The 21,327-nt window shown below is 44.8% G+C and overlaps 1 protein-coding gene across 7 annotated transcripts in view; it reads left to right on the top strand.

The window, feature by feature from the left end:
- The window catches only part of DGKH (diacylglycerol kinase eta), a 206,233-nt gene that overhangs the window by 174,335 nt on the left and 10,571 nt on the right, over positions 1-21,327 (top strand). For 6 of the 7 annotated variants that reach the window (XM_069970557.1, XM_069970558.1, XM_069970556.1 and 3 more), the window contains 6 exons: positions 1,877-2,043; positions 6,383-6,488; positions 7,192-7,284; positions 7,878-7,997; positions 14,090-14,198; positions 18,078-18,208. In XM_069970557.1, coding sequence (XP_069826658.1) covers positions 1,877-2,043; positions 6,383-6,488; positions 7,192-7,284; positions 7,878-7,997; positions 14,090-14,198; positions 18,078-18,208 — 726 coding nt within the window. The remainder of the gene's footprint in view (positions 1-1,876; positions 2,044-6,382; positions 6,489-7,191; positions 7,285-7,877; positions 7,998-14,089; positions 14,199-18,077; positions 18,209-21,327) is intronic. The other variant, XM_069970559.1, reaches the window with a different exon arrangement.

The raw sequence follows: 21,327 nt of genomic DNA, 5'->3' as shown, positions 1-21,327 counted from the left end.
AACTCAGTTCCATTGAAGTAAATGGAGCTTAAAAGCAAATCACACCTGAACTGGAGACCAAAGTGGTACAAAAGTGGCCATGTCTTTTTAGCGCTGGATAATAATAATTTTATTCTACATAAAATGTAAAACAACTGAAACTGAACTGAAGTTTATTACAGAATTATTGGTGTAAGGCAGACCAGACAAATTACTGAGAGGGGTTATTGTATGGCACAAATTTAACTAACTAAATCATTGCTACACATAGCCAGCGCTTTCCTCTCTTCCAGCCCTTTCCTCTGTGCCCCTTCTCTGTGCCAGCCCTTCTCTCTGTGCCCCCTTTCTGTACCAGCTCTTCTCTCTGTGCTCCCTTTTTGTACCAGCCCTTCTCTCTGTGCCCCCTTTCTGTACCAGCTCTTCTCTCTGTGCCCCCTTTTTGTGTCAGCCCCTCCCTCTGTGCAAGCCCTATTCTCTGTGCCAACCCTTCCCTCTGTGCCCCTTCTCTGTGCAAGCCCTATTCTCTGTGCCCCTTCTCTTTGTGCCCCCTTTCTGTGCCTGCCCTTCCTTGTGTGCCCCTCTCTGTACCAGCCCTTCCCTCTATGCCAGCCCTTCCCTCTATGCCAGCCCTTCCCTCTATGCCAGCCCTTCTTTGTGTGCCCCTCTCTGTACCAGCCCTTCTCTCTGTGCCCCCTTTCTGTGCCATCCCTTCCCTCTGTGCCCCCTTTCTGTGCCAGCCCTTCTTTTTCTGCCCCTCTGTGCCAGCCCTTCCCTCTATGCCAGCCCTTCTCTCTGTGCCAGTACTCCCTCTGTGCCCACTCTCTGTGCCAGCCCTTCTTTGTGTGCCCCCTCTCTGTGCCAGCCCTCTCTCCAATGCACACAGATCACGGGGCTCCCATCAGCTGCCAGCTCCCTCCCTCCACTTCACAAATTCCTGATGGTGCAAAGAGAGAATTCTCCCCATACAGAGGGAGAGTTTTCTCTCTGCAGCTCCATAGATGCTGAGGTCGTGCTTACCGCAGCATTTATAGAGTTACTGTGAACATTGGAGTGTGGCTTCAGTGCTGACTGTTATGGCGGGCCCAGTTATCAGTGACAGCCAAGACCCACCGTGGATGACACTGGCACAGCTTCTCTGTGCCTGAGTTAGTCAGAGTACAGTAAATAACGTCGCTCCAGCGACATTAATCAACACAAGGCAGCATCAGGGGAGGGAGGTGTTTGTGGGATACTGTAGGTACCTTGTACAGCACAGCATGCGTCCTCACCCAGCTGATCCAGCTCCTCCTCCTCTGGTCATGTGGCTTCTGGCTCATGCAACGCACAGGGGGGTAGCAGTAGGTGACACGTTAGGAACACCGACCTTGTGCTGCTGGAGAAACAAGCACGTCCTCCCACACAGCTGCTCCAACTCTTCCTCCTCGCAGTCCTGTCCACCAATGACGGCAGGTCCAAATTTCTGCTCGTAAACAGTTACATCAATTGGAAAATCTGAGCTCATCTTTCAAAAACCAACAGGACAGTGGATGATCTGCCACAATGAGACTCTTCTCATGAGTCTTTAACTTTATATGTAAAAGACATTGCTCAGATCAACCATAGTATTTACATACTACTAGAAGTGTGACATACTGTAGACTGGAGCCATAAAGTATTTAAATCATTGTAGGGGATATTGCTGTTTGTATACATCATTGACAATGGCATATATCGTGTTGTACTTTTTGTTCCTTATTAAGGGTACAAACAAACACAGCAGATACGCAGCAGATTTGATACTGTGTTCAGTTATTAAGATCTAATCTGCTGCATATCTGCTGCGTATCGCAGCAGTAAATACGCAGCGTATATGCCGTGTGTGTTTGTACCCTAAGGCTGTATATTGCTCTCTGAACAGGCTTTTGAAAATACATTGAAGTCCTGGGAAGATAAGCAGAAGTATGACTCCTGCAAGCCAGCCCTTCGCCCCCATTTGTACTCTCCACAAGCAGTGGACTTGGCATCAGAAGAAGAGGTTACATTGATCAATCTTTGCTCACAGGCTGCTGAGGAACTCATTTCAAGGTAGGTCTTATCGTTTGTTATTTTAGCAGTAACCAAATGTGAGAAGTGCATAACCTGCCCATGTGTGCCTAGGCTGGATTCTTGAGTCTCTAGGTTAGATTGTGTTCTCCGAGTATTATTAGGAACAGAGCCACAAGCTTCCTGGGAAAAACCTAATGCATAAACTAATGTGGTTGATAACCACATTGCTTGGATGAGGCTTGTTGGATTGATGAAGGATATCTAAATAGAACTAGGCTAGTTCTGAAAACATGGTAGTCCGTAGTTTCTGTATCATTCTTGTAAGGTGAGTTGTCCCTGCCTAAATCATTTGTGCTGTTTTTGGCTTCTAGGACCTGTCATAGGATTGTGCAGAAAGATTCACTGTTAAAGGAGAAGTCCGGCCAAAATTTATTTTTTATATGTTATTACTTATGGAAAGTTATACAATTTTCTAATGTACATTAATAATGGGAAATGCTCATATACTGCTATTTCCCTTAATTTAGTGTATCAGGAAGTGTTAGAATTCTCTCAGAAGCAGTGACGTCACGACCAACTGTGTAATTCCTATGGAGTGTCCAGCAGGGGGCGCTCTCTATATAGAAGTCAATGAGTACCATTGACTTCTATATATAGTGCGCCCTTGCTGGACACTCCATTGGAATTACAATGGATGTGTGTATGTAATGTAATGTACTGTACTTTGCGATTGAATACATTTATGGAATACTTTGGGGAGCAAGTGTCCTTGCTCCCTAAAGTATCCCATAAATGTATTCAATAAATACATTTGCTGGGCACCGAGCAGGGAGGGAGAGAGGTGCAATCTACCTCCCCCCCTCCTTGCTCGGTGCTGGGAACATATACAAAGTACTACTCCCCCATTATCTGCAGATAATGGGGGAGTAGTACCTGTGCTATCTTATCGCCGCCCGTGCCGCCGCTCACACAAGTGCCGCCCGCTCCGCCGCCGACGCTCAGACAAGTGCCGCCCCGCTGACTTCCCGCCACCCGTGCCGCTCCTCACACTATCCGGCTGGCCACCGCTCTCTGCTCCTGCAGGCCGGTCGCGTCAGCCCTCACCCACCCCGGCCTGGGACACCAGGAAGCACCAGGAGCGCCGTGCTGCCGGCCAGGGTGGGTAAGGGCTGACGCGGCCGGCCTGCAGAGAGCGGTGGCCGGCCGGATAGTGTGAGGAGCGACACGGGCAGGCGGCGGGGAGTCAGCGGGGCCATAGTGTTTCGAGGAGGAGGGGGAGCGGAGGAGGAGGGGGCACTAATGTGAGCGGCGGAGGAGCGGGTGGCACTTGTGTGAGCGGCAGCGGAGCGGGCGGCACTTGTGTGAGCGGCGGCGCGGGCGGCGATAAGATAGCACAGGTACTACTCCCCCATTATCTGCAGATAATAAGTATATGTTCTCAGCCGCTGCAGGGAGGGGGGAGGTAGATGGCACCTCTCTATATAGAAGTCAATGAGTACCATTGACTTCTATATATAGTGCGCCCCTGCTGGACACTCCATTGGAATTACAATGGATGTGTGTATGTAATGTAATGTACTGTACTTTGCGATTGAATACATTTATGGAATACTTTGGGGAGCAAGTGTCCTTGCTCCCCAAAGTATCCCATAAATGTAATCAATAAATACATTTGCTGGGCACCGAGCAGGGATGGAGAGAGGTGCCATCTACCTCCCCCCTCCCTGCAGCGGCTGAGAACATATACAAAGTACTACTCCCCCATTATCTGCAGATAATGGGGGAGTAGTACCTGTGCTATCTTATCGCCGCCCGCGCCGCCGCTCACACAAGTGCCGCCCGCTCCGCTGCCGCTCACACAAGTGCCACCTGCTCCTCCGCCGCCGCCGCTCACAGTAGTGCCCCCTCCTCCTCCGCTCCCCATCCTCCTCGAAACACTATGGCCCCGCTGACTCCCCGCCGCCTGCCCGTGTCGCTCCTCACACTATCCGGCCGGCCACCGCTCTCTGCAGGCCGGCCGCGTCAGCCCTTACCCACCCTGGCCGGCAGCACGGCGCTCCTGGTGCTTCCTGGTGTCCCAGGCCGGGGTGGGTGAGGGCTGACGCGACCGGCCTGCAGGAGCAGAGAGCGGTGGCCAGTCGCATAGTGTGAGGAGCGGCACGGGTGGCGGGAAGTCAGCGGGGCGGCACTTGTCTGAGCGTCGGCGGCGGAGCGGGCGGGACTTGTGTGAGCGGCGGCACGGGCGGCGATAAGATAGCACAGGTACTACTCCCCCATTATCTGCAGATAATGGGGGAGTAGTACTTTGTATATGTTCCCAGCACCGAGCAATGAGGGGGGGAGGTAGATTGCACCTCTCTCCCTCCCTGCTCGGTGCCCAGCAAATGTATTTATTGATTACATTTATGGGATACTTTAGGGAGCAAGGACACTTGCTCCCCAAAGTATTCCATAAATGTATTCAATCGCAAAGTACAGTACATTACATTACATACACACATCCATTGTAATTCCAATGGAGTGTCCAGCAAGGGCGCACTATATATAGAAGTCAATGGTACTCATTGACTTCTATATAGAGAGCGCCCCCTGCTGGACACTCCATAGGAATTACACCGTTGGTCGTGACGTCACTGCTTCTGAGAGAATTCTAACACTTCCTGATACACTAAATTAAGGGAAATAGCAGTATATGAGCATTTCCCATAATTAATGTACATTAGAAAATTGTATAACTTTCCATAAGTAATAACATATAAAAAATAAATTTTGGCCGGACTTCTCCTTTAAAGGGGTTATCTGCTTTTCACATTACCTTTTTAGCTTTCTGTAAGGAAATCCTTTTCTGTTTCCTACATAACATTACCAACGGCTTAATTAAGCTGTCTGATCAGGCTAAGGGTACAAACCCACTTGACGTATTTGCTGCGTGAATTAAAAATAAGCAGGCAAAACGCAGGTTGGCTTTATACAATTGTTCTGTGTTAAAATACGCAATTGCGTATTTTTGAAGCATGAAGCTACATGCGTTTTTCACACAGGTTGTTAACAACTGATGCTTTGCTAACAACAAGCTTCATGCTTCAAAAATACGCAATTGCGTATTTTAACGCAGAACAATTGTATAAAGCCAACCTGCGTTTTGCCTGCTTATTTTTAAGACTGATTCACGCAGCAAATACGTCAAGTGGGTTTGTACCCTAACAGATGAATCTGGAATGGGGAAATTATTCTGTATTTAAAGTTTTTTTCTGATCTTGACCGCTTTGGGCCACTGACAGCGCTGACTGGCTGTTTGAAGGGACTGAGGCAAGTGCTGTGGCTTCCTCATTGTTTATCAGTAGTGACTGCCAAGGGCTAGTGGGGTGCCAAGAGCCTAAACCACTATTGATCTGATACTGAGGGATCATCCAAGGATAGGTCATCAATTTGAAATTCCCAGAAAAGCCATACTCTTAAATTCCTATTAGGTTGTTTGATAATGTTTTTCCTACAATCTAAATCCATTTTATAAAGAACCACTGTCTGTGCTAGTGCTCTTTTATTTGGCAATTGGGCTCTATAGTCTTGTAAATGCACAAATTCACAATGTGCTACATCTTCTTGATCTGACTAGACTAGAAGTATAAATGTGGTAAAAGCCTTTACGGTATAAAAATCCTTACCCTAATATTGCAGTTGCATAGTCTATCTGTAAGACAGCGAGGACATCTTGTGGAGATTGTAGGTATGGCAATTTGATAGTAATAGGGTGCCTAATCCTTATGGTGTGTTTACACAGGCAGATTTATCTGACAGATTTTTAAAGCCAAAACCAGGAATGGATTTAAAAAAAGGAGAAATCTCAGTCTTTCCTTTGTGACCCATTGCCTGTTTATGATCTGTTCCTGGCTTTGTGTTCAAAAATCTGTCAGATAAATCTGCCTGTGTAAACACACCATTAGCTACATTTATTCTTTTTCTGCGATAGTTCCAGTACACTATACAGACACATTGTAGGTTTTTTTTTTGTAATACTATTAAAATTTAAGCTGATTTATTGAATTATTTTCTTTAATTATTCCTTGTCTCATTACAGACAAACTGATATAATAGAAAATGATGGGCAACGTCACTTTTCTATATTTTATAAATAAGGATGTTTTGTCCTTCAGAAGCCAGTGAACACAACTAAGTTTCTATGATGAAATGCTAATCAATGCATGGCAGGAACAGTGCATAGTTTGGTGAATAAAGCAGCCACGAATTGATCTTTACTGAAGTGCTGTCTCAACTTGTTTTTATATGATGAAATACCATCAGGATGGTGTCCTAGTACACTACTGAATAGATATAGATCTGAAAATCATAGTTAAATATACTTTTTTTTCCCCCACAGAATATGTGAAGCTGCAAAAACTCATGGTTTGCTGGAGCAGGAGTTGGCACATGCAGTGAATGCCTGCTCACATGCACTGAATAAAGCCAATCCCAGATTTCCCGAGGTAGGTTAGTAGTGGTTGGGATGAGTTTGTTTTATGTAAGGATGCCTATCCCATAGCCTATAGTTCCACTCCCTATAGTATCATATGGTACAGTATCAGATATTATTCTGTTGCCACAATTAAAGTGTACCTGTCATTTGTAAAAACGTAGAGACATGTGAAAAGTTTTGATCTATTCGGATTTGAGTGTTCGGACCTGTATCGATCGTGAAAACAAGTGGGGAGAGTTGGGCTCCTTAGACTTACATTAGGAGACTGACTCTTTTGTATTTTTAGTGCTCCGGATCGGTACAGGTCATACCTGGAGCGATCAAAACTTTGGACATGTCTCTATGACATGCGCTACGTAGTCATGTGATCGGTCATCCTCAGTAATTGACAGCTTTCTCTTTATGCACATTTATACAAAGATAACTAGCACTGAGTAAGACCGCCCGTAATTAGGGCTGGGACCCCTTATATTAGCTACAGCACAGAGCTGCTGGTGTCCATGCTTTATTAATCACTGTCCCACCAGGGTCACCATGTGGGGGATTTTGGGGGGGGGATTATTCGAGGCGGTACAGCCTCCAACGTGATTATATCTGAGGAAATTCGATTGAAAGAAGGCTGTTTTCCAAAATGGTCGCCCGCTGATAAAATGTGTTATGATGTTTCACCATTGTTTTCAAACCAAGCAACTTCTTGTCTTTTACAATTATAGAATCTTACTAGGAATACTGCCATAGAGGTAGCTGTGAATGTAAAGGCACTGCACAATGAGACAGAATCTCTCTTGGTCGGGAGAGTCCCACTGGTAAGTTTTTGGCATATTCCATACAATTCTTACAGAGGTAACAATGATTTACTTAAAGGAGAAGTCCAGCATTTTCTAAAACCCGGTATTCTGCAGGGGAAGGGGGGAAATTGATTGCAATTACTAACTTACCTCCTTTAATAAAGTACAACTCCCATCATGCAAAGTTTAGTTTTCTAACAGCTGGTAAGCCACTTGCTTGATTTCTGTACAAGTTCAAATTAAGATCAAACTAATTTACCATCATATTTTTGCTACTTAATCTATGCTTCAAAGCCAGCATAAGGAAGCTCCACCAGTATAAAGACAGACCATCTGCTTTCACTGCAATTTTCTTATTCATCAGATATTCGTAAGGGGCTTATCCAGGATTAGGAAATCATGGCCACTTTCTTCTAGAAACAGCAACTCTCTTGTCCTCAGTTTGGGTGTGCAACTTTATTCCATTAAAGTTTAATGTGTTTGAATTGCAATACAGCACACAAGCTAAGGACAGGAGTGGTGCTGTTTGCAAGAAAGTTGCTGTGCTTTTTTTTAATGCTTGATAATAGCAATAAGTATTTGATTTTCACGATTTCTTATTTGTTTTGCAGCAGCTGGAAGCCCACCATGAAGAGCTTTTGTCCAATGCACTGCATGATGTGGAAGTAGAATTAACCAAGCTAGCGGAGATTCCCTGGCTTTACTATGTCTTACAGCCAGATGAGGAGGAGGTACATGACATGCATTTTTGCAGGGCACATTAATAAAGGGGTTATTCCACAAAAAATATTATGTGTATGTGTACACAACCATATGCATGAAAATAAATACAGTATAATAAAAGGGTAGTGCCACAAGCAACATTTATTGCCTTTTCACAGGTTAAGTGAGGAATGTGATATTGCTAGGAGTGTGATCACTGGTACCGTCACGGTTCTTGCAACTGGTCCTGGTCCCCTTCTTGACGTGAGTTGCGGTCATGAGTCCATACTGCTGCTCCATCCTATCACCACCACCACCACTCACTTTTGTGGAAGTGGAAAGGGTTAAAATAAAAAAAAATAAAAAAAAGTAGAGAACACATCTTCAGTGCCTGTGGGTACTTGCAGCAAGAGCCTGGTTGCATATGTCACTCTTGAACTCTTACCACAATTTCTTAGGGTATTATTACATGAAGCAATTATTGGCCATACCTGGCCGATAATAGTTTCTTGTAATAACTCATGCAGAAAGGCAACAATCAGGCCCGGACTGGTAATCTGGCAAGGCGGGCAAATGCCCGCTGGGCTGGCCAGATTACTAGTCCGTGGGCCGCCCGGGCTGTCTAATGGAAAAAAAAAAAATCACCGCTGCGGCACGCTCCTGACATGCTCCTCCAATCCAATCAACGTGGGGCCGCAGCGGCCCCTCATTGATTGGCGGAGCACGTCAGGAGCGGGCCAGCCGGGGTGAGGTGAGCGGGCTGTGGTGGCGGGAGGGGGCTGCGGTGGCGTGTCTCCGCCCCGTTGTGCTTCCCCCAAGTGCCAAGGGCCGCAGACGTGCCGCGCGCAGGCACGTCTGCAGCCACCTCCACCAGGCCCCCAGCGGTGACGTCACTTCCCTGACGCGCCGCTGAGGACCTGGAGGAGAGAGAGGAGAGCCGCAGCCGCCGCCGCCACGCTGCTGCAGCAGAAAGAAGCTGCTGAAGATCCGGAGAAAGAAGCTGCTGGGAGCGAGGTGAGGTGAGAATGTTTTTTTTTTTTTTTTAACCCCTTCACATGTGGCCACACAGGGAGAGCATGCAGGGGGGCTATTCTATATGGGAGGGGGTGCAGGGGGCTATTCTATATGGGAGGGGGTGCAGGGGGGCTATTCTATATAGGAGGGGGATGCAGGGGGGCTATTCTATATAGGAGGGGATGCAGGGGGCTATTCTATATAGGAGGGGATGCAGGGGGCTATTCTATATAGGAGGGGGATGCAGGGGGGCTATTCTATATGGGAGGGGGTGCAGGGGGCTATTCTGTATAGGAGGGGGATGCAGGGGAGGCTATTCTATATAGGAGGGGGATGCAGGGGGGGCTATTCTATATGGAGGGGGATGCAGGGGGCTATTCTATATAGGAGGGGGATGTAGGGGGGCTATTCTATATGGGAGGGGATGCAGGGGGCTATTCTATATGGGAGGGGGATGCAGGGGGCTATTCTATATGGGAGGGGATGCAGGGGGCTATTCTATATAGGAGGGGGTGCAGGGGGCTATTCTATATAGGAGGGGGTGCAGGGGGCTATTCTATATAGGAGGGGGTGCAGGGGGCTATTCTATATTGGGGGGATGCAGGGGGCTATTCTATATGGGAGGGGGATGCAGGGGGCTATTCTATATGGGAGGGGATGCAGGGGGCTATTCTATATGGGAGGGGATGCAGGGGGTATTCTATATGGGAGGGGGATGCAGGGGGGCTATTCTATATTGGGGGGATGCAGGGGGCTATTCTATATGGGAGGGGGATGCAGGGGGCTATTCTATATGGGAGGGAATGCAGGGGGCTATTCTATATTGGAGGGGGTGCAGGGGGGCTATTCTATATGGGAGGGGGATGCAGGGGGGCTATTCTATATGGGAGGGGGATGCAGGGGGCTATTCTATATGGGAGGGGGATGCAGGGGGCTATTCTATATAGGAGGGGGATGCAGGGGGCTATTCTATATGGGAGGGGGATGCAGGGGGGGCTATTCTATATTGGGGGGATGCAGGGGGGCTATTCTATATGGGAGGGGCATGCAGGGGGGGCTATTCTATATTGGAGGGGGTGCAGGGGGGCTATTCTATATGGGAGGGGATGCAGGGGGCTATTCTATATAGGAGGGGGATGCAGGGAGGGCTATTCTATATTGGGGGGATGCAGGGGGGCTATTCTATATGGGAGGGGCATGCAGGGGGGCTATTCTATATGGGAGGGGGATGCAGGGGGCTATTCTATATGGGAGGGGGATGCAGGGGGGGCTATTCTATATAGGGAGGGGGATGCAGGGGGGCTATTCTATATGGGAGGGGGATGCAGGGGGGCTATTCTATATGGGAGGGGGATGCAGGGGGGCTATTCTATATGGGAGGGGATGCAGGGGGGCTATTCTATATGGGAGGGGGATGCAGGGGGGCTATTCTATATGGGAGGGGGATGCAGGGGGGCTATTCTATATGGGAGGGGGATGCAGGGGGACTTTTCTATATGGGGGGATGCAGGGGGGGCTATTCTATATAGGGGGATGCAGGGGAGGCTATTCTATATGGGAGGGGGATGCAGGGGGGGTATTCTATATGGGAGAGATGCAGGGGGTATTCTATATGGGAGGGGGATGCAGGGGGGCTATTCTATATGGGAGGGGGATGCGGGGGGGGCTATTCTATATAGGGAGATGTACAGCAGGGGGGCTATTCTATATGGGGGGATGCAGGGGGGGCTATTCTATATGGGGGAATTTATAGATGAGGATGTTGCTGGAGCAAGAAGCCTAAAATGTCTGTCTGACAGATCCCGTGGAGAGGAGTCATGGCCAGAGAAGCCTTCCTGATGACCGGAGCCAGATGGAGAAGAAAAGGAAAAGTGCAGAGAAGACGCCTACTGTGAGTGACAGGATGTAACTGCACTATAATCACCTGTAAGGTCTGCAGAACCTTTATACAGCTGGGATCTGCCTCAGTATCAGGGGTGTCACACTCCTGCCCTCCAGGTGTTGCAAAACTACAATTCCCGTCATGCTTTAGCTGTCCAGGCATGATGGGATTTGTAGTTCTGTAACAGCTGGAGGGACAGAGTGTAACATCTGTGTTCTATTGTCGCTGCTTTGGGAGAATATTGGTCTTTAGATAGTGGCTGTTATTTGGTGCCAGTATAGTGGTGTTATCCAGTCACTGTATGGTGAGAGTAGTGGGCATGGTGTGATGGTATAGTGGTATTATCCAGTCACTGTATGGTGAGAGTAGTGGGCATGGTGTGATGGTATAGTGGTATTATCCAGTCACTGTATGGTGAGAGTAGTGGGCATGGTGTGATGGTATAGTGGTATTATCCAGTCACTGTATGGTGAGAGTAGTGGGCATGGTGTGATGGTATAGTGGTATTATCCAGTCACCGTATGGTGGGAGTAGTGGGCATGGTGTGATGGTATTACTCGTATTATTGGTAATTTTAGTGTTGTATATAGTGGATTGTATTCAGTCACAGTGTAGAGGTATTAGTCACTATGTGGTGATAATGGCCGTGCTCATGGTGGGGTGATATTATTTGTTACTTATATACTGTTAGTATAGGAAATATTGGTGGGTTTGCTTAGTGACAGTATGGCAGTAACGTGTACAGTATGGTGATAATATTTGCTTACTGGTGTTAACTATGACAGTGTTATCATGCACAGAAAAAAGATAGATAGATAGATAGATAGATGATAGATAGGAGATAGATAGATAGATAGATAGATAGATAGATGATAGATAGGAGATAGATAGATAGATAGATAGATAGATAGATAGATAGATAGATAGATAGGAGATAGATAGATAGGAGATAGATAGGAGATAGAGAGATAGGAGATAGATAGATAGATAGATAGATAGGAGATAGATAGGAGATAGATAGATAGATAGATAGATAGATAGATAGATAGATAGATAGATAGATAGATAGATAGGAGATAGATAAATAGGAGATAGATAGATAGATAGATAGATAGATAGATAGATAGATAGGAGATAGATAGATAGGTAGATAGATAGGAGATAGATAGATAGATAGATAGATAGATAGGAGATAGATAGATAGATAGATAGGAGATAGATAGATAGATAGATAGATAGATAGATAGATAGGAGATAGATAAATAGGAGATAGATAGATAGATAGATAGATAGATAGGAGATAGATAGATAGGTAGATAGATAGGAGATAGATAGATAGATAGATAGATAGATAGGAGATAGATAGATAGATAGATAGATAGGAGATAGATAGGAGATAGATAGATAGATAGATAGATAGATAGATAGATGATAGATAGGAGATAGATAGATAGGTAGATAGATAGGAGATAGATAGATAGATAGATAGGAGATAGATAGATAGATAGATAGATAGGAGATAGATAGGAGATAGATAGATAGATAGATAGATAGATAGATAGATAGATAGATAGATGATAGATAGGAGATAGATAGATAGATAGATAGGAGATAGATAAATAGGAGATAGATAGATAGATAGATAGATAGGAGATAGATAGATAGGAGATAGATAGATAGATAGATAGATAGGGGATAGGAGATAGATAGATAGATAGATAGATAGATAGATAGATAGATAGATAGATAGATAGATAGATAGATAGATAGGAGATAGATAGATAGGAGATAGATAGATATCCAGTAGGAAATGGCTATCTAGCAGCTTATTATGTAGCTTTGACCGCCATTATATGGAGTGCAGACATAGTCAGGATAAAAGGGATTTAAAAAATATAGTAACTTTTGTCCAAAAACAGCACCACCCCTGTCCTCAGACTGTGTATGGTTATTACAACTTGGCTCCATTCACTTCAATGGAACTGAGCTGCAATACCTCACACAAACTGAAGAAGAGTGTGGCGCTGTTTCTGGAAGAAGGTGGCCATGTTTTTCTCCTATAAAGGGAATCTGTGAGGTCCGTACCAGGTCTAGGGCTATAAATCTCAGCAGACAGGTGTGAGGAGATATCACTGACCTTTAGTCCAGTGTAAACTTATATAATTGTCCTTTTCATTTCCAACTAAAGTTTCACAACAGCAGCGGCAGCAGCAGCACCCTATATGTCCATCAGTCAGAGCAGGCAGGGGCGGGGCAGAAGGTGCTGCTGTGGTTCCACCTCTGTGACACTTCAGCTGGTAATGAAAAGAATGATTATAGAGGTTTACACTGGACTAAAGGTCCAGTCCCTGACCTATACGCTGGGATCTACAGCTGTGTACCTGGTATAGAGCCCACAGGTTTCCTGTAAGGGCACGTTCATACCTAATCCAATGCGGATTTGATGCTTCTTATTTAATCAGTTGAAATGAATGCATATATATGCCGCATCAAATCATCAGCAGATCATGTTATAGCATTATTTTCAGGTGCTGATGGTGGGGTTCACATGTTTAGGGGAGTAGTGGGGACATGGCTAAATGAAGCAGAATTTGCTACAGCTCGTATTTTACACGGCTATCCATGATATATAGGGAAGGATATGGTATGTGGGCTGCTGGGGTTTGATTGCCAGGGCTGATTTTAAGTCCCAGTCCGGCCCTGGCAACAATCAGCCCACATGCACAATCGTTGCCTCTCTGTATGAACCAAAATGCAGATAACAATAGGGACAGTCTACTGGCCGCAGTTCCATGCAATAGGAGTAGTGGCAGCAGACCAGGCTACCTGGACAATGTAAAGATCGTCTATGAAGGCCCTCCCCAACAGGTTGGCGCTCGCTTGTTCCTAATATCAGGCTGTGTAATATGGCCCTTGGCCTTACAGCTGCAGTGTTACAGGGGAACTGCCCCGCTGGCTCATATGTCTTTCGCTAATGCTTCTGAAAAGCAGCGGGAATGTCTGCTCCCCAGCACTCTCTGGTGTAAGCAATGTGTATCAATGCCTCCTCTCCTTGTCTTCAAATCAGGCTTTCCTAGGACTTTATTTTTGATTCTATTTTATGGATTAACCCCTATAATGTCATCTTTACCTATTGGACTTTGAGTATGTTACAGATGTTACTGTAATAAGCGTTTCCTGCAATAATGTTACTGTGCTAACATAGTATTTTCTTATTTTAAACAGGATCCTCCCCTGGAATATACAAAAAGGAACAGTAGAAGCACAGTATTTCGTATAGTGCCAAAGTTTAAAAAGGAGAAGGCTCAGAAGCATAAGACCAGCCCTCAGCCTGGTATGTGTCTGCCAGTCTTGGTAGTGTTGGTACAGAATGGCGCACTGGGTTTATGTTGTCTGCTCCATGATACGTCATCCTTTGATGAGACACAAACTGTTTCTCATCACTGTATATTGTGGTAAAGTCATAGCCATTAATACTCATATCTATATATGTTTATAAAGGACAGCTCTGATAACTGATTAGTGTGTATTTTACCTTTTTAATACATGTTTAGATACAAATTTGTCCGACAACCTTTTGTAATCTAAAAGCTAAAGCTTCTATTTAGGTCTTATGGGTAAAACCCTAGCAGTTTTATTTCCTGTATGCAGTTAGCTATATGTATCTGTTAGATTAGATTGGTACTTGTCTTTCTGTTGATTTTTACCAAGGTAAGGATACTGTCTGTTGTACCATGTTAGAGGTTGTGTATGTAGAATGTCTAAAATCTGCCACTTACACATATTACTACACCTTATTGGTTAGTATTAAACAACAGCAATAGCCTGCTCTGCACATGATGCTACCACGCAGTATTAAAGTTGTACAGTAGATGTGCATCCAGCTGCATATCTGGAAACATGCTTTGGTTTTCTTTTATATGCACAGTGTTATTTAGTATTGAAGGACATCCATTTGTTTGAAAGTGGTAGGTTATGGGACTGATCCGTATAAGAACTTCTACTCAGTGTTATCAATGTTTCTGTCTGCTTCTAGGGTTTTAGCACATATTAATGTGATAATTTTATTTCAATGATACCTGGTACTGCCCTTTAAGGTGCACTTTGCAAGAAAGGAGCAGGCATGTCTGTTTTGGATTTAGATCGGCCAGTATTTCCACCAGTGTTGGCCTACAATCTGGAAGATAAGCTGCTAACCCATCTATACATTCATGCCCAGCAAACTTTTAATCAGCCTGCTGCCTACATAGCGTGAAGTAACATGTTGCAGGTCCCCCCCCCCCCCTTTCATCGATAGTTTGATTATAACTCAATCAGGTTGTAACAAAAAGCCTAGTAAGACATATAATCCTCATCTTTCTGAGTGTTTTCTCTCTTCCCTGGTTTACCAGGTTCTGAGCTCAGTAACAGTCGCAATGAGGAATTATGTCTGTGAGAAATCATATATTGCCCAGGTTTTTCCTGTATAATTGTATTCTAATCAGTCCTTGGCATCCATTCCTAGAAACCTTGCATGACTAAACTTAACAAGGCATTGGTGCAGAAAATGATTTGCGTAGCTGGCAAATTCTGTGTTAACTTTTTGTTCATACTTCTTCCTTCTAAATGTGTTTTTTGCCTTGATAAGTTTGGTTCCAAGAACTTGCTGCATTTTGAAATGAGTAGGTGCCAAGTTTTCTGCACACGTGGAGACATAGTCAGCACAGATGCACCGTACAAGTAAAGGAAATCCGTAATATCCATGTTCTGCAACAAACCTGGTTATCAGCTAATTTATATTGCAATGAAAAGCCAAATTATATATAAAAGGGATTTTCTGGCAATTTTTTTATTGATAATCTATCCTCAGGATAGGTCGCCAGTATTTGATCAGTGGCGGTTTCAAAAGTGGACACCCCATCTGATCAGTAGTTGGCCAGAACCATAGCAATTGTATATACAGTGAATGGAGCCAGAAGCAGACAGCTCTATTTATTGTGTTGTGACCGGGCTGCCTTACTGCAACTCACCTCCCATTTAAAGTGAAGAAGGTAGCTGCACTACCCAGTACGTCCACTTTACAATGTACCTGTATTGTGGGTACCATGGCTGTGACAGACAGCTTATTGGTGGGTTGTTGGATCCTCCCCTATACGTATGTTTATTGATGGGTAGACTATCATTAAAAAAAAAAGGCCAGAAAGACTTCTCTTTGCTCATGGCCTAAATTTCCTTCAACATTTAAGAAATTAGAAAATGATCTCAGTGCTTGGAATAAAATTTTGACTTTTGCATAGCCTTGGGCTCCTCTTAGAGCCCTGAAACCCTTGGGTCTGTTAGCAGTGAGCATGAAGGGAATCTGTCAATCGCAATTCATGTACCAAACTGCTGACTGCTGTCAGAGGTTTTTTACACTCCTTTTCTGCTGCAAACTGCAATGTGTTCTTGATCCTCCTCCCATACCTGACTCTGATTGGGAATTTCAGCTGGGACAGTGCTGGGAAGGCGAGCAAGGAGGCATTACAGCTGGCAGCAGATGAGGAGCTTGGGAAAACCTTTTTAATCTGGAGATTAAAAGCATTTTTCTATGTTATCGATGCAGAGACCGATATATAAAAGGTACCATGTGTCTCCCTAACCTAACAGCCATCTAACAGTGTCAGCAGTTTGAAATGTGATTCGCAGCTGACCGTAAGCCTACCTTCAACTTTTTGAAGCTTAATCCTGTTTTGAAGATTTACGTTTTTGAAAATTAAATTAATTTGATTCTAGTCAGAATATTATAGCTGAAAGCTAATACACAAAAAATCAGTCAGTCACATCCCTGGTGGTGTGTAAACCCCCCAGTACCTTGTAGCTGTTGTGTGGCATTTTTAAAATACCAGTGTTTAATCCCCAAGTGCAATCAAGTGTGAGTGGTTGGGGGGAGGGTGGAGGCAGCATGGCCCTCCTCCTGTGCACTCACACTTCCTTGGGATCCTAATAACTGGGCTTTGCATTAAGTTCCCAGTACTCAGAATGCCAATTAAGCGTGAGTGACTGGATGGAGGCGGGGGCAGCATAATGACTACATGCCACTGCAGCTCCATCCCTATGCCTATTTGTCAGGATTAGAGATGAGCGAACCTGGAGCATGCTCGAGTCGATCCGAACCCGAACTTTCGGCATTTGATTAGCGGTGGCTGCTGAAGTTGGATAAAGCCCTAAGGCTATGTGGAAAACATGGATATAATCATTGGCTGTATCCATTCTTTCCAGACAACCGTAGAGCTTTATCCAACTTCAGCAGCCCCCGCTAATCAAATGCCGAAAGTTCGGGTTCGGATGGACCCGAACCCGGTTCGTTAATCTCTAGTCAGGATATATTAGACCGATATATTAAAATAACCACCTTGCCACAGACTGTGGTATGTCTCCTGAAGGGACAAGTAACATGTTGAAATCCAGCATGACCCATCCTTCTTTAGTCTGATATCTGCCATCAGGATGAGTCAGGTCAGGAGGATCCCATTCAGCCATATTTTCTGTTATGTATGGCCAGGTCTGTCATAAAAACACAAACTGTGAATACCTAAAATGCCTGGTTTTGCTTATAGCAACCAATTCACAGCTCTGGTTTTATTTGAATAGAGCTTGTAAAGAAATGAAATCTGAGCTGTGATTGCCTGTTATGGGTAAACCAGACCATTTTGGTTTTTACAATCTTTATTTATTCCTCCCACAGTCTATGATCAGCTGAGTATTACGAGTCCAGTAAATGCTGTCTCTCTGCTCATACCAGTAATACAGTAACTTGTGTATGGATAATGAACTCTGTGTTATATGTTTGAGCTGTGTCCTGGAACCTGCTCAATTCTATCTTGTACCTTTATGGTAGCATTTTACAGCAAATGTGTACCTTGCACCACTGATCCTAACCTGTAGAGCAAATTCTCTGTAGTTCACAGATGGTTTACTATTAGTAGTACTACCCAACTTGCCTTAGTGAGAGATGAAGCTGAAAGCACGGCTGCAAAGCAACAAACCCAGTCCTTGTACAGACATTTGTTGGAATTACTGTTGATTTTAACCTGCATGCAAAACAAATCAAACCATTAGGTCTGTTGAGTTGATACCTTTTCTCTTTTCCCTTTGCTAGCACTGCATTTCTGTTTTCCACTCTTTGGCCTAACCTATGCTTGTTATGCATTTGTGCATGTACAAATTAAGGGGGTTTTGCTCTTAACTTTGTTAGTTCAAAAATGGGGCACAGATGAAGTTGCAGCTTGGCTGGATCTGCTGAGTTTGGGAGAGTACAAAGAAATCTTCATCCGTCATGACATCCGAGGTTCAGAGCTAGTGCATCTGGAAAGGCGGGATCTTAAGGTATTTCCTTTGTGCTACTTTTTCCACTCTCTTAAGATTTTCCCTTCTCGTGGGAATTACACCTCTTTTCCTGTCCCCTTCTTGTTATGTGCTTGTAGCTTGGCTTAAATGACAGTCTCTCTGTATACTAATCTGCACTGTTCTGTGGCCTGCACTCCCTTATGTGTTACACTGCCATTGCAGCCTACAACATCAGCATCACTGGTATCATGAACACAGCCTTCAGTCTGTATAATAAGTTCATAACCTAAATAAATCTACAAAATAAAATCTTTGATAAAAAGAAATTGGTATTATTCCAGATAAAGTGGGATCAGTGTGGAAGGTGAAAAATCAGTGTTTTTATTGACGTCTTTCCATTCACGCAGTGTGGCAGATTTCTCCATCAATAACTTATGCATCCATCATGTCTCACTGCATAATATTATGTTTTATATTCATGTTCTCCATATCATAATGCTGATACTATTTCTGCTCTGTTTGTGGCACTGAGTTTTTATGTGTCAAGGTTTATTATTTATTTTATTAATGGTAACCCAATGACTGGACAGGGCATCATACAAGTTTACCGGTGACACTGAATTTAAGGCGGCAGTGGCACCTATGTAAAAGCTTTCTGGCTGATGTGGAGCTTCCAGAGGGCTGAGATTATAAAAAAAAAAAAAAAAAAAAACTCTCCACCTCTTTGAGGGTCACCCTTAAGCGTAGGTAATGAAACTGTTTGCTTTGTACCAAGGTAATTTGAATCCCACTGTGGATCCATACTTGCCAGACGAGAATGGAAAGTCACCCTGTAGAAACAGCTCCTGTACTGGAGGAAGCTGTCCTTCTGTTACAAGGATTTGCAATAGCTGGTGTGCATTTTAGTACAATAAACAGAAAGCTGTGCAGCCCGAAGAAGTGCCAGTAAGGCACAAAACAGGCCGTCACTGCCTTGCACTCACAGCACTCTCACTCCTGCTATGAACTTGTAACCGCATTAAAATAAAGAAAATTGCTCAGAATGTAATAATGAGGGTCGCTTGTCTTTCTGCTTATTGTACTATTAACCAATCTTGCTCTTCATTAGAGTGAGCACCCTGTAAATGCAGTCTAAGGCCTTATTCACACATCCCTTGAAATTGTCTGTGGTCGTGGATCCGCAACCACAGACAATTTTAGAGCCCATTGAAGTGAATGTGGCCATTCACATGACCGCGACCTGCGAAAAAATAGGACATGACATAGTGCGGATTGCGGCACAGATCATGCTCTCCTGTCTGCTGAGAGCACATCATGCTCTCCTGTCATCTCTGCGGCCAGGTGGGGGGGATATGTGCCGGGGGGGCGGTGAGGGCACCGGCTAGGGGAACTGTGCTGCGATCCTCATGCGGATCACGGCACGGATAGTGTGAATGAGACCTAAATGTGTCTAGATAAGGACTAGGAGCCAAAACCAGCAGGTCGAATCAATAACTCTGGTAGTGCAAGACCACATCTCTTTTTGGATTCTGAGTGTTAAGCATTGCTCTCAAGTGTTACACGAAGCGATTATCGGTCGTTATGGCTAGTAATCGCTTTGTGTAATAGAAGACATGCTTGATAATCGCTTTGTATAATAGAAGACATGCTTGATCTCGGCTGATCATTGTCTTTCAACAGGCTGAAACTCCAACGATCAGCCTGGCAACGATCTGCTGCCGTCGATCCGACCGCCGCTGTCTCCTATGGGCTGCCCAGATGATCTGACAATTGCAGCTCCCTACAGTCCCCCCCAACTCTTACCCGCTCCTCCTCACTCGATGTTGGTGCATGTAATAGCACACAGGTTGCTTGCTTGCTCTCCACATCGCCCCATGTATTAGGGGCTTTGGATAGCCTTCTTATCTACAAATATTTGACATGAAACTGCTGTCTAAAATTTGGATAGCACAGAGTAAAGTGCGAATCTTTTATCCAGTACAGTCTTTAAAGGGTTATTCTGGCGAGGCAAAATTACAGCTAAATAAGTAATATGCCCAAAGTTTTTTAATAATACAATATACTTGTATACTTAAAGGGGTAGTGCGGCGCTAAAAAATTATTCACAGAATAACACACATTACAAAGTTATACAACTTTGTAATGTATGTTATGTCTGTGATTTGCCCCCTTCCCCGTGTCCCACCACCCCCACCCGTGTACCTGGAAGTGTTGGTGCATTATACATTACCTGATCCGTGTCAAGGGCCGTCCGCCATTTTGTGCCAAACGTCATCTTTGGACGGACGGCCGAGTCGCTGACGCCCGTCCCCCCCCCCCCCTCCGCCGCGTCACAACTGTGCTCAGTCGTGATTGGCTGAGCACAGTTATGCTCAGCCAATCGCGGCTGATGACGAGGCCGCGTCATCAGCTGCTCAGTTGCGATTGGCTGAGCACAGTTATGCTCAGCCAATCGCAGCTGAGCATCGGATGACGCTGCAGAGGGTGGCCAGCATTCCGAACAGAGGGAGCTGTTCGCCGGCCGAAGAAGACGTCACTGAATGAAGATCGGAGACGGGTGTCGGCACGTGACAGGTGAGTATAGCGCACCACACTTCCGGGTACACGGGTGGGGGTGGTGGGACACGGGGAAGGGGGCCATTCACAGACATAACATACATTACAAAGTTGTATAAGCAAGGCTACATGAAGTTGATTTTTGTGAGCTGGATCTGTGAAGTGTTCAACCCAGAAAGGGAAGGGGAAGAGAAATGAGCATAAAAGATGCCAAGGACAAGACACAGGAGTAAAAGAATGGTACACAGCTTGGGGGGGGGGGGGTACCTTGAGATTGCAGTAAGCCTTCAATTTTTATTTATTTATGTTTTTAAATTCCAGAATTTATTTAGGTGTTATATTTAAACAGAGTTCTACTTTATTAGATTTGGTCAGAATAGTATCATTAACATTGAGACCCCGGCATCCTCCCCTTCAATGTCTGCAGAGTAGTTAGTTGCCTGTCTATGAGAAGGCAAGTAATACACTCCTGGGAGATGAGGAAAATTCTGCCTTTTCTTTACATATTCTTGTAGTTCATTTTTGCTAATACAAACAGTCAGAGAGTCTGGATCTTTGCAGACTGGCAATGATCGTAATTCATTTGAATATTTGAATAGGTA

The sequence above is a fragment of the Dendropsophus ebraccatus genome, chromosome 5 (assembly GCF_027789765.1).
Source record: "Dendropsophus ebraccatus isolate aDenEbr1 chromosome 5, aDenEbr1.pat, whole genome shotgun sequence".
Lineage (NCBI taxonomy): Eukaryota > Metazoa > Chordata > Amphibia > Anura > Hylidae > Dendropsophus > Dendropsophus ebraccatus.
This window is presented reverse-complemented; position numbering and strand designations above follow the sequence as displayed.